At 38.2% G+C, this 13,720-nt stretch overlaps 1 protein-coding gene, 1 long non-coding RNA gene and 1 other non-coding gene across 5 annotated transcripts in view; 1 reads left to right on the plus strand and 2 right to left on the minus strand.

Annotated features, from left to right (window-relative positions):
- AGGF1 (angiogenic factor with G-patch and FHA domains 1) overlaps window positions 1–9,467 on the plus strand; it is a 26,729-nt gene extending 17,262 nt beyond the window's left edge. The window contains exons 7-14 of one of the 2 annotated variants that reach the window (XM_054054361.1): window positions 286–397; window positions 2,250–2,301; window positions 4,433–4,534; window positions 4,875–5,040; window positions 5,280–5,362; window positions 6,380–6,507; window positions 7,440–7,539; window positions 8,387–9,467. In XM_054054361.1, coding sequence (XP_053910336.1) covers window positions 286–397; window positions 2,250–2,301; window positions 4,433–4,534; window positions 4,875–5,040; window positions 5,280–5,362; window positions 6,380–6,507; window positions 7,440–7,539; window positions 8,387–8,587 — 944 coding nt within the window. In that variant the 3' untranslated portion in view covers window positions 8,588–9,467. The remainder of the gene's footprint in view (window positions 1–285; window positions 398–2,249; window positions 2,302–4,432; window positions 4,535–4,874; window positions 5,041–5,279; window positions 5,363–6,379; window positions 6,508–7,439; window positions 7,540–8,386) is intronic. The other variant, XM_054054360.1, reaches the window with a different exon arrangement.
- Window positions 2,308–12,557, minus strand: LOC128850397 (uncharacterized). Of its 2 annotated transcripts, none has more exons than XR_008447800.1 (3): window positions 12,262–12,557; window positions 10,191–10,472; window positions 2,308–3,408 (listed from the first exon to the last, which is right to left on the minus strand). It is a non-coding gene; the product is annotated as an uncharacterized LOC128850397 (long non-coding RNA). The 2 variants fall into 2 exon arrangements; XR_008447801.1 differs by lacking the exon at window positions 2,308–3,408 and adding an exon at window positions 6,429–6,552.
- LOC128850570 (small nucleolar RNA SNORA47) lies at window positions 10,701–10,829 on the minus strand. The gene has a single exon (XR_008448018.1). It is a non-coding gene; the product is annotated as a small nucleolar RNA SNORA47 (small nucleolar RNA).
- Window positions 12,558–13,720: the final 1,163 nt, after the last annotated feature.

Genomic DNA, 13,720 nt, shown 5'->3' on the forward strand with positions numbered 1-13,720 from the left:
TGTGAATCTGCTTATACTTGTATAGCTCTAAGTAAACTGTTATATGCATATAAATAACCAGAATTAGGAAAATACTTTTAATACTTTAATGTGTAGTCAGAAAGCCTTTGAAACAGCAGTCTTATGAAAGTTTTCTCTCAGATGTGCTTATACATTTCTTTTTCTGAAAGTTGAATAGAATTCAGACATAATGGCTGAGCGTATATAAGTTGTTTGAAAGCTACAGACTATAGGGGTAAAACTGTAATTTGTTGGTAGTAACATGTTTCTTTTTTATGATTATAGATGAAGAAAAGATCTGGCCTCCTTGTATCAGAGTTATTGTAATAAGATCGCCAGTTCTACAAACTGGATCACTTTATATAATCACAGCTGTGAAGCCTGCTACAATTGGAAGGTAAAAGTGAATGGAATTTGTTATGTATATTTGTAACTATATCTCGCTTTGAAAGCTATGTAAGCCAGTCAGGATTGCTTGTCTCTACACTTCATGCTTGTCCTCCTATTGTGCAGCAGTTGTGAGGTACTCAAGAGTTAGTTTAGTCTACGGTAAGAAATTTGAGACGTGTTTTACTGCCAAGTGCTAAACCACAGACTGTGATCAGCGTAAAAGGCCCAAACTGTCAAATATTATGTGAAATCTAGTTTTACTATACTTATTAAAACAAGAAAAGTAACAATGATTAGTAGTGATTAACAACAAGTTAACAGTAACACCTCTAAAGGCAATGTGTCTAATCATTACTACAAGAGAATAAGTATAGTAATTAAGAAAGCTACATCACCAATTGTCCTATTATCGTCATCCAGATCTGCAGGCCTGCAGTCACTAGGGAGCCCCTGTTGCAGCAAGGATTTTGGATAGCCTGCCCTGGACAGTTAGGAGGTCCTACGCATTTTTATTCTAAAAATGTGGAGTCTCTGGTCTCAGCTGCCGTGTTGCAGCTTTTTCTCATCCTGTGTATACTGAAGAAGCTACAATTAAGGTGGCACAGCCTAATCCTACTGATAATGCAACTGTGATGCATTTTCTCACACTCTGTATATGAAAAGTAGCACAGCAGAACTCTACAGGTAATAGCAATGTGAGAAGTTACAGATTAAATAGTACACATAGCAATGGAATATGAATCATCCATGGATCACCTGTGTTGATCAGGCCATGTCATTTCAGTCATGTCATGTAAAATCATGCTTGATGTGATGACTGCATAAGTTAATATGCAGTTAAGGTAACACAGCAGTCATGAACATTTGTTAGAGATAACTTGTAAGTCCTAATGGCAGTATAGCTGCAAGTCATTCTTCGAAAACTTGTTTTCTAGACTGTAAGTTAACTTTTTTCTGTGCCATTAAGGTAACTTTTCCAGAAATGGAAAAATGCACTTCAGAAATTCAGGATCACAAGGAAGCGTATGCTGGACTTCCTCACACATTCAAGTTCTAATAGGGTTGGTTCGTAATTTTAAACAAAATAAGTTGGGTGTTGTGCTAGCCTTCCAGTTTTAATATTAGAAAAAAAAAAGTCTGGTTGTTTTATTGTGGATGATGAATTTAATGATGAATTTAATGATGAATTCATGCTTTCTTCCTTGCTTAGTGAAAATGTCACCCCTTTTTAGCTGCTTTTATCTAAAGCTAATAGATATGTTTTGCTTTGGTCTTACAGCTGGAGTTTTCTAGGTACATTTATGTGAAGATTAACAAATAATTCTACTTGCATTTGCATATAGATCTTCTGCCAGCTGCATTGTTTTTTCATCCTCTAGTATAAGAAACTAATACACAAATCTTCTTCCTCCTATTGCACTCTAGGTTTTTTTGACCAAAAAAAAATCTATAGAGATTACTCTTTCATTGCTTGTATTACCTGCCTAATGCTACCAAGAATTCAAATTCAGCATTGAAGACTGATGCTAAGGTGCACAGGAGAGCTTGAAGGATGCAGACTATTATTTACAAGCCTTGTATGAGTATAGAATTTCAGATAGAAATGTCAGATTTATCGATTAAAACTTAAAAGTACAGCTTTATCATATATTCATTGTCTACTGTGTATAGTCTATGGATGGAAAAAGGGATGTAAAGCAAGTGTTTACATTGTGTATATTTCACCACAGTGTTTTACAACTGTAAGGCTCCTTCATAGCTCAAAGGTATTAGGGACCGACTGAAATATGCCTTTTGGAAGCCACATATTAGACCTATTTCTACTTTGTTGTGATTTATATATTAACTTGCCTTTACAGAGAAAAAGATGTTGGACACACACTTCAGATTCCCGAAGTTGGAGTCAGTAAGGTAACTCTTATTTCTGTCTTCTGAAAGGTAGAACGATGTATGAATGAAGTTTTAGGTTTTATGGATTTAAGTTTTGCAAAATCTTTTTTTTTTTAAGAAATTCTAGAATGAGGGTATGGGTTTAGCCATATTTCAAGTAAGAAACAGGAAAACACAGCATTTTTACTGAATAGGAACATGAACAGCAGTATGATTTCAAAGTGTAAAAAAAGCAAAATTTTTTTTTAACTGGAGTTTTACTAATCCACAGTGTAATGCACAATAAAAAAAATTACACTTCGAATCTTGAATTTCTTAGTTATTGAACCTGAGGGAAACATCATTCTGTTAAGTGTTAATGGTATATAAAATAATGGTATCAGCTAGTTAGAACTTCTATTATAAAGTAATCCAATCCTTGCAGTTCAGCTTAGAGCAACACATTTTATTTCTCTTCAAGGCAACTGTATAAATATATAAGAGCTTGAAAAATTGAACAAAATTTCTTTCAGTGACAGATTGTAATGTAAATTTTTTTATGGTTAAGAAAGTTTAAACATAAATTATGTGCTCTATTTTGCTAACCACTTTAACACGGACCATAAATACAGCACTCTTAATAAAAGAAAATGTAGACTGACAAAGATATGTCATCCAATAAAAAAAAAAAAAACTACAGAAGCATCTGCAAATGCAGGTATCTGAAATACACTTTACTATGTCTGTTCCAGATGATAGTTCTGAATAATCAGCCAGTATTTCATACTGAACAATTTTCAGGGCAAAATTTTCTCTGCTGTTAATGACATTTTCAGGCATATATTTGAAATTGGGTGCATAAAGAAGCTGAAATACTTTTATTTTTCTATAACATTACCATTTCAGTACTTAATGGGTGCCTGACTGCTTATATAAAAAGTTACCTCACTTTGCAGATAAGGAATCAAAGCAGGAAGAAAAATTATGTACTTGTAGACACAAAAAGTCAACTACGAGTTCGTTTTCCTCACTAGTCGCAGTTGATAGCCGTGGACCACTTTTGCATTTGCTTTTCTTGAGTGTTACGTGAGATTTAAAGAACAACACTACAGCCTGCAGGTTTTGGATCTTCAGACATCTGGGTTCATCCTATTCAATAAAACAGAAGCAGAAATTAAATTATCCATTGAATGAGCTAGTCAGTCTTTACAGAATTATGAGGTAGCCAGTCTACAAAGTGATTTTTTTATTACTGAATGTAGCAACTGCTGTTGCTCAAAGATAAGAAAAGATTTGGTTTTGAATGAATGCTTTCATCCCAAATAGATGCTTGGGCTTTTTTCTCCATGATACCAAAGAGATCTTAGTTGTCAAATTTGAAACTGTCAGTTTAGACTTCTGTTTTTCACTGGGAGTCTTAGTAGGCCACAGAAGTTGATATTTTGGTTTGCTCAGTGGCCGTTCTGGATGTGGTGTATATTTTTGAGTTTGGCCAGGAGTTGTGTTTTCTCTGTTCTGTGTAGGCTTGAGAGCAATAGAGAGTTCTATAGAACTGCAACAACAAAACAAACAAATTAGATTGTTAGTCTCCATATCAGGAAAGTCTTAAAAGAACCAGCAAGTGATGGCTAATCATTGTGTGCTGGGCATTAAGATGCAGGTGAAAGTGAACTATGTGAGGCTTACAAAAGCATGACACTTCAGGAGCTGTTTCAGATATGAAAGACTAAGTAACCTGAAGCCATAGAAGGGGATAAGATTTTTTTTTTTTTTAATTCAACAAGAAAAATTTAGAGTGCTGTAGCGCACCTAATAAGACAAAAGCCTTTTATTTATAAGAACAGTTAACAATGCTGTTCTACTGAATCTTCCAGTCTTTTTTAGGTAAAGCATACTTGCCAAACTAGAGGTATATGCTTTTTCAGTGCTGAATCACTTTATAGTCAAAATAGTTATATTATTAATAGTATACTTCAGCTCATGTTGTTGTGGCCCATTCATTTACATATTACATGGATCAAGTCATAAGTTGTGGAATATTCTATTAACTTAGACTACCAGAGCAAATTAGTTAAAATACCTTAAAATATGTTCTGAAACCTTACTTTTAAACAGCATATAAGTTGTGGTATTTGCTTAGTAGGAATCTTTCACTTAGACTTCTTTTTATCAGTTCCATGCAGAGGTATATTTTGACCATGATTTGCAGAATTATGTTCTTGTGGATCAAGGCAGTCAGAATGGAACAGTTGTTAATGGAAATCAGATTCTCCAGGTGAGTACCTGTTGTTATCATGCTGTGTACGTTGCAGAAAACTGTAGTCGTAGTAATTTTAAATGCATTGTGGCAAATGACTCAACTTTTTTCATACATTAGTGTCTTCCTTGGTTCCCTTTTGGTTTAGGGCCACTTAAAATACTTCTCATTTGGTTTCCATTTGAAAAGATCCACTATGGCTACAGTTGCTAGAGTGAAATACCCACCGTAGTTATATACTTGCCCGCATTTGTGAGACCTAATTGAATTACTAGATTATGAGCAGTATTCATTAAATAGTTCATGCCTTTCATTAGTAACTAATTAACATGACTGCCAAAACTTTCTTTTACTGTAGCCTAAAATAAAATGTGATCCCTACATCTTGGAGCACGGAGATGAAGTGAAGATTGGTGAAACTGTACTTTCTTTTCATATACATCCTGGCAGTGATACTTGTGATGGATGTGAACCAGGACAAGTCAGAGCACACCTTCAACTGGACAGGAAAAAGGAATCTTCTGGTTAGTCATGTTATCACGGGATATGCTTTTTGTAGCTCTTTTTAAGTATAATTACTTCTGTTTCTTACAATTTTCTTGTCAACTGGGAATAGTTCTACAATACATGATGATATATTTTTCTTCTTGGTATGTGTGTGTATGTGTAATAATGTTAGAGTGAAATTTCTTGCAATTGTCTTCAGTTTCAAAACATTGCCACAATATTAATTAGAAATTCAATCTTGTGTTCTTTGTTTTAGTTTGCCCAGCACTTAGCAAAGAAGAGAGAGAGTTAGTCAGAAGAAAAGCATTAAAACAAATACGGGTGAAATATGGTTTACAGGTAAGTTTACAGTAGAAGTTTAGTGTTTGAAGTCTACGTCTATGTTGCAATCCCTACCTTAAGCCACAGACTCCAGTTAATAAAGGAAATTTTCAAATGCACTCAGACTTGACTTAGTAGTTTAACTCAAGCTTGTCTTTTGTACGCTAAATAATAATTATTTACAAACTTCTGATGGGAGAGATAGAGGTAACAGAGTGTGAAGGTTATGCTAAGTTTAAGAAAAAAGATCTGTTCCAATGTGTACAAGATTCCTCATACTTTTTAGGTTAAGATTTATTAAGACATTTCTATTTTTTCTTTCTGCAAATTAAGTTTGCACTAAATTGCAGTGCTGTCTTTTATTTGGAAAGGAATAGTAATGAGCAACTGAAATTATGGGAGGAAGGGGGAAAATTTTTATATTTTACATCTGTTATGCTATAGAAGAATGCTAACATGAGTGCACAGACAATATAGTAGGTAAGTATTCAGTGCTTCTGGTTTAGAGATTATTTTAACTGTGGGGTAATATCTAGCACTTGTAATAACTATTGGTGTAAGAAAACAGAATGGCATTATTTCTCTCAAATTCTTCAGCTACTAAAATAAAACTGATGTGGAATCTCTAGACATGCTTAGTTCTGTCATCTACTCTGAAAAAATAGTTGCTGAGGAACAGGCTAATGTTTAAACAAAAAGCCGTGGCATGTCCATATGCATGTCTCCGATGTGGAGAAATTGATTCTTTATACTAAGAGAAAATTCAAGAGAATCTGTTAATTTGTTTCAGCCTCTGTGAAATTCATGACTTTGGTAATATCACAATATTATGTGATAATGGTAATAATACGCTTTACAAGGTATGACTGTGAGATAAAAGAACTACTAAATGAGAACTATAGTTGTTTGTTAGAGGATTTGGAATTAATGAAATAGGCTGAAGCAGCCTGAGTTTTGGAGACAAGCAAAAGAAGTTATCAAAAATAAAAAATTTAAAGCCCACTTCTCTTAATGGAATTTAATCTGCTTATAAAGAACACAGAGTATGAAGACAACAAAGCAGTGAAGAATCCGAAGTACAAAGACAGAGCAGGAAAACGCAGGGAGACCATTGGAAGTGAAGGAACCTTCCAGAGAGATGACAGTCCAGCTTCTGTTCATGTGTAAGTTTTTTGGGGGGCAAGGGATGGAATCCTCTTTGTCATTCTCTAAGGAATATTTAAAAAATATTATAAAGTATCAATTAGTCACCAGGATACATATTGTTACATATGTATGAATTCCCTGCATATAATGCGTTAGGAGAGCTAGAAAATAGTAAGCTATGCTCATTTCCCAGTTCATATGCTCTTTTTATTAACTCCTCACCTTCCATACAAAATTCATCTTGGCAGTAAGGGTGCTTAGATCACTTCTCACTAACTCAGAAAACCAAGGAACTCCCCAGCTGTACTACTGACACGTTCAATAATGTCTGGTGTTCAAGTGTCTCTCTCTATTTCTGTTTTTTCTGTCCAGTCCCACTAATAGTAGAGGCATTTTTTTTTCACCTGTAGTTTCTTTCATTATCAATATCCACCCTGTTGTAGAATATGCATTTACATACTTCTTAAACGACACTTAACTTTAATTTTCCTCTTTAATTAGTCCTTTGCTCCTGTAGTTACTTTTTGGTGTGTTTTTGTTAAGAAATATGAACTTGTAGGTGGTTGCAAGTAAGTAAAAGGAAGTGTGAGACACTGAAATATATGCATTAGGATGATTTAGTGGTAAGGTAGTGATACTGGTTTTTCCCTACTGCAGTCAATTCCCACTCATGCTGTACCTCTAGGTAAGCACCTAGTTCAGAAGGAGTTTTGAGAAGATTAGTGTTGACCAGAAGCTTGAAATAACTTTGGTAACCAAAGATATTCATGGAAGAACTTGCAAAAGGTAGCACTAGGGTCATCTGGATGGGTAACTCTTCAATGAAGTAGCAACAGCGTAATAGTTCTGGATTTGCATATGCATGCCAATTACTGTCCTTCCATATTTGAGTAGAGAGCATACTCTGAATTAACTTTTGCTTATCAGTTATCTTAAACTTTCTTCAAAGTGAAATCAGCAACAGCAACAAAGGACATAAAATGTTGGAGAAAATGGGATGGAAGAAAGGGGAAGGCCTGGGCAAGGATGGTGGTGGTATGAAGGATCCGGTAGGTCCCTTTGGTTTTTCCTTGGTGCAAAAAAGAACAGAAGTGTATTTGCAGTTAAAAATACTTAATTGTAAGCCACTGTTCACTTGAAACATTTCAAAATAAATCCTAGTTAAGGAGGAATAATCTCAGTAGGGCTAACACCAAATCATTTTTCACTTTATTAATGAAGTATTTTCAAATTTCTCCATTATTTTGTCCCTTCGGTAGAAAATGCCAGTAATATTTCTGTGTTAGGAAACTAAGCAAGGGAGCAGACAGCTTCTAGCATTGAATTAATAGTCTCCTATTTAAATACGAAGTTTGGAGGAAGATTGAAATAATTTTAAGTGATGTGGATTCAAAATGGGCTTATGGTAGGCTCCTTCACTTTCCCTGAGGCTGATGTAGCACAAAGACCAAGCTAGATGACAGGCCATGAGAGAGGAAAAGTTAGTGGGCTGGCTGAAGTCAGCCTAGCCACGAAGTTCTGGGCTTGTATGGGGCCATATTAACCCCGTTTTTTCACCAGAGATGTGTTGTCTTTTGTCAGAAGTGCTGCTCACAGCCACACCATACCTTCTGGTTTTGAACTAACCAGCACAGGGATTATACACTATCCACTTGAGCACTTCACAGTAATGGTAGTGGCAGTTACATCATTCAGCACTGTAGATCGCAGCTGTAGAGATGGTGATTTGATGCATCTTTTTAACAGTACTTTAAATGTCTATGTATAATCTAGGTATACTGGAGCCTTCAAGACAAGCACATGGGGAGGAGGGGTGGAATTATTATTACAAAATATGATTTGAAGTATTTAGAATACCTAACTTGAAGTAACAATAATATTTAATGCATTTGACAGATCCACGTTCAGTTACACAAGATGCATGCAGGTTTGGGTACCAGTAGATCAACCTCAATTGAAGATGTTCAGATCATCCAGAGCAAGAATAAAAAGAACTGGGATAAAGCAAGAGAAAGGTTTGCTGAAAACTTCCAAGAACCTAAATCACAAAAGGACACACCTAAGATAATGCCTTGGATTAGAGGGACTGTAGAGTAAAGTATCTGGTCCCACAGCAGGGTAATTCCTGTGTGTAAATAGTTGGGAGAGAATTTATTTTTATTCTTTTTTCTTTTGCTAAAGCAGAAGTTTGGTGATATGTAAAACACAGTTGTGGAAAAAAAATTATGCAAGAGTAACTCTATGTTAATTGATTTTCTGTAGTTTTCATGCTTTTCTAAAACACATTTTTAGTAAGTTAATAAGAAATGAGTGGAATTTAGGGGGATATTCAAATACAAGTACTTGAAAGTGATTCTCATCATGAGCAGGAAGTTTCTTCAGTTGTGTTTTTAACATAATTCTTCATGGAAAGTCACATAAAACATACGTTAAATATGACAGCTTTAACATTTGAATAGTGCTTTAAAGGCAAGCTGCAACAAACCAAAAAAAGTAGAAAAAAGAAAATCCTCCGGGCCCCCACTACTAGAGTATCATATTGCATTTTCCTCTCTTGTATGTTTATTCATGATTGCCATGATAACCTCAGCAAGAGGTACACCATTCAAATTCAGTACTAAATGCAAATTCAGTAGTAGCTACATGACCCAGCTTACCCTACGGGGGAGAAAAAAACTTTGGTTTTAAATGATTCATCAGTACTGCTCAAAAGTAAATACTGTTAAATAAACTACCAGCATTGGTAAAGAAAACAATGTTCAGAGATGACTTGTAGCAAAATTTTCTTCTGTGAAGAACTTGCGATTTGTTTAGTAAAGACGTATCATGCCTTTAAAAGAGGAGGTATGTTTAGAAAACTGCTGTCTGTGTGTATTATTTATTAACTTCTTGTTCTGAGACATCCATTGCTGGCAATGGAGATTATGCCAGAAAGAAACCCAACGAATGAACCGATTTTTGGTGGGGAAGTATTGCCAAACTGAAGCTAAAAAGCTTGGTATTTACTGAATGTTCCTAAACACAATAAATCATTGTCAATTTAAGCAGTGTGCTTCTCAATACTGTCTTGTGCATATGGTGGATAGGAGTGTTCCCGTAACATGAAAAAAAAATCTTGTGTCAGTCAAGTTAAAGTTCTGATACTTGTCCAAGTAAAGGAAACTTGGTAGTCTCTCACAGTCAACTGTCAAGCACTGTTGAGTAAAACCAGGACAAGTTGCTAGCTATTTTATCTTCTCTTTAGACTCATACAATATATTCAATCAAAGTTATTTAAATAATTAAAGCACACAAATGTGTTTAACAACCTGAAGCACACCCTACTGTAGTAGTATAGAGCGGAAGACACAGTTTTGAGCATTCTAAGTGCCTGCAGCAGTATTGCTTAATTTAATTAAAATCAGCTCACTGTTTGCCTGTGTAAGCAGTTATTTTTTTACCGGGTTAGTAATAGGTATGAATTGTTGGCTTACTTTGCTGTTGCAATCCTTTATATCGATGTTCTCAGCTGTGGAAACTCTTCTGTTTGCAACAGCTATGTTAAGTTTTAGTTCACAACATATCTAAAAAGGCACTTCTGCTACTAAGAGGAAGAAAAACACAGTATGCTAAAATAAAGTTTTTGCTGACCTCTGTGGACTTCATAGTAAATCAAGCTACAGACCTTAATCTGAAGGGAAAGCAAACATCTTGTACATACCCAAGCAGGAACCTTAGCTTTCCCTCTCCCCAGTCATTAAAGTAACAGATCAACGAAAAGTCAGTCACTGTTTTATTTTTGCCTTAGGAAGACAAAACTTGAAAGGACTTAAACTTTTTGAAGACATCATTTGCCCTCTGAGAGATATGGTCTCATGCAGTCAAGCAGTGACTGCTTTCAGTACTGCAGCTTGCTCTTTCAACAAACAATTCCATATAAAGGGTTGTGGTTGAGTCTCAGTTTGGTGTTGGTGTGACCAGTGTTGTTGCCTCTTGATGCTGCCTAGGAAAGTGGAAAAAGCAGTACCATTAATACACCCAGCATTGTTAACAAAACAACTGAAAATAATGTCTGACTAATCCTCATGGAGTAGTAGTGTGTCTTTATTGAGTAGGAATACTTGTATTGAGCTAAATAGGGCTTTTCATCCCCTACTTGAGTGACCTCTTAAAAAGTTTTAAGTACAAACAAGTTAGGTGAAAGCTACCAGTGGTGTGCAAGCCTTATGTGCAAATGCAGTATTGCTTTCCCTCATGTCAGGAGGGGAACATGAGTTGCCATTGCACTATTATAATTTTGGAGGCTATAACCAGTAAGATACAGCATAACGTTTAACTGTCTTACCTTCTCAGACCTCCATCCACCCTGCTAACTACTTAATATTCATCACTTAAAGTGGCTTTTTATATATCCAGAGTCAACAGTTTTAGTTTACTGTGTACACATATAAATATTGCTAGTGAATATTTATTTTTAAAACTGCTAAGAGTAATATTACATTCATCAGTTTACGTGAACAGGTTTCTGTAGTCCTAACAGTGAATTTTGCAAAGCACCAACTTTCAAAACTTTTCTGGAATTTACAATAAATTAAGAAGAGTAGGCATGTTCTGCTCTGTGCTAAACACCAGTAGGGCCACTGGACTAAGCCCGTTCCTACAATGGTTCCGAACTATAGCATACGTGTGAAATATTTTTACAAACCATACCACTGGTGAAACAGGAGGTCCTGTTCTCACAAGAACAGACCCTTTGCAGCTGCAGCTGGTTGTTTGAAGTGTACCCAACGGGAGCTTTCAGCCAGCAGACAGCAATTTCTAGCAGCAGCAGAAGATCGCAAACACGGCATCCTCTTATGAACAAGATGTATTGGACAGGCTGGAGAAGTGGGCCTCTGAGAACCTCATGAGGTTCAAGAAGGTGAAATGCAAAGTCCTACACCTGGGTTGGGGCAATCCTCGCTTTCAATACAGGATGGGGGATGATGTGATTGAGAGCAGCCCTGCAGAGAAGGACTTAGGGGTGCTGGTCGATGAGAAACTCAACATGAGCCAGCAATATGCACTTGCAGCCCAAAGGCCAACCTTGTCCTGGACTGCATCAAAAGAAGCGTGGCCAGCAGGGCAAGGGAGGTGGTTCTGCCCCTCTATTCCGCTCTTATGAGACCTCATCTGAAGTATTGTGTCCAGTTCTGGCAACCTCAACGTAAGAAGGATATGGAACTGTTGGAACGGGTCCAGATGAGGGCTACAGAGAGGATCCAAGGGCTGGAGCACCTTCCATACAAGGACGGGCTGAGGGAGTTGGGCTTGTTCATCCTGGATAAGAGAATGCTCAGAGGAAACCTTAGCGACCTTCCAGTACCGCAAGGGGCTACAGGAAAGCTGAGGAAGGGACGTTTTACAAAGGCTTGTGGTGATAGGACTGGGGGCAATGGGTATAAACTGGAGAGGGGCAGATTTAGGATGGACATAAGGAGAATTCCTTCACAATGAGAGTGATGAGGCACTGGCACAGGTTGCCCAGGGAAGCTGTGGCTGCCCCATCCCTGGAGGTGTTCAAGGCCAGGCTGGATGGGGCCTTGGGCAGCCTGATCTGCTGGGAAGTGTCCCTGCCCATGGCAGGGGGGTTGGAACTGGATGATCTTTAAGGTCCCTTCCAACCGAAACCATTCTGTGATTCTATTTAAGTGTGCACGCCAACAGATTCTGTTCTATATGGACTCATAGGCGCTGCAAATCTTTGTAACCGCAGAATGCGGGATGCTTTCCTCCCCTACTCGCTGCCTTACCCGTGTTTCATCAGCCTTTCCCGTCAGTCCCTCGGCCGGCCCGGAGCGCCCCGCGCTGCCCCAGCGCCGCCCGCGGCTCAGACCGCGGTGTCCCGCCCGCCGCCATCTTGTTCCGTCTCGCAGCGGCCGCGAGGCGGTGCCCAGGGAGGAGCGCGGGCAGCACGCCCCGCCCCGCGGCTGCTGCCTCTGCTGCTGCTCCCCCTCCTCCTCCTGCTTCTGCTACTCCTGCTACTCCTGCCTCTGCTCCTCCTCTGGCCTCTGCTCCTGCTGCTTCTGCTCCTCCTCCTGCTTCCGTTTTTCCTGCTTCTGTTCCTCCTGCTCTTCCTGCCCCTCCGCCCCTCCCGCCCCTCCGCCTCTTTCTCCTGCTTCTCCTCCTGCTGCTGCACCTCCTGCTGCTCCTCTTCCTGCCTCTGCTCCTACTGCTTCTGCTCCTGCTCCTCCTCCTCTTCCTCATGCTGCTGCTCCTTTTCCTCCTCTAACCGCTCCAGCCTTGTGAAGGAAGAAACGCTTTGTTATAAGTTGCTAATCTATTATATATTTGAATATTGTGTATAGATTTTGTGATTTTAGAACTAAAATGTAGGATTATCCTGAATAATAACTTTTAGCTCTCCTGTGCCTGGATACTTGTGCTTAAGTAAGGAATTTTGACAAGGTTGAGGTTGTAAAGAATGGGAAAGAATGTGGCTGTGTCTAATTAAGCCAGGTAACCGGATACCACCACCAGGCAGGAATAGTCTTTCAAGTGCCCAGTGATGTCTGGTAAAGCTTAGTGTGAATCACAATTGCAGTTCCTTAACTTCTTTGGCAAACGCCTAATTTTTCTGTCTGATTCTTTATCTGCACAATAGGAATAATAATACTTGTTTTCTCTCCCTCTTTAGAGATACTCAAAGCCGTCTAGACACCGTCTTGAGCAGCTGAGTCTAGTTGGCTTTCCTTCAGCAGGTGGTTGGTGACCCCCAGAGGTCTCTGCCAACCTCAATTGCTTTGCAGTTCTGGGATTGCCACAGGAAGTGCAGTGAGAACTGTTATACTACAGGGGTGGGAGCCATAGACATATCTAGACAAGCAGAAAGAAGTCTTGAACTAATGGCAGCGATAAAATGAACAAGCCCAAGAAGAGTGGGCCATTTAAGACTTAACAGAAAGAAACAATCTGCTGTCCAGCCTACCCTTTTCTAGCTCTCTTTCAGGTTTGGATTCATGACCCATAAAAGGTTAAGCTGCAAGAACAACAAGCACGTGATGAGTCTTTGTGGTGAATATTAAACAGGAGTTTTGGAAAATAACACAACCACAAACTGAGAAATGTGTTCCGTTTTCACAGTACCATCTTCCAGCCAAACTCTGTGTGGCACCACGGCAATTAGTCAAGCAAGATCTTTCCATTGTCATCCATTTAGAAGTTCTGGTACTTCTGCTCACCTCAATGAAGCATTTACCCTCTGCTTGCTTG

The sequence above is a fragment of the Cuculus canorus genome, chromosome Z (assembly GCF_017976375.1).
Source record: "Cuculus canorus isolate bCucCan1 chromosome Z, bCucCan1.pri, whole genome shotgun sequence".
In the NCBI taxonomy this organism is placed as follows: Eukaryota; Metazoa; Chordata; class Aves; order Cuculiformes; family Cuculidae; genus Cuculus; species Cuculus canorus.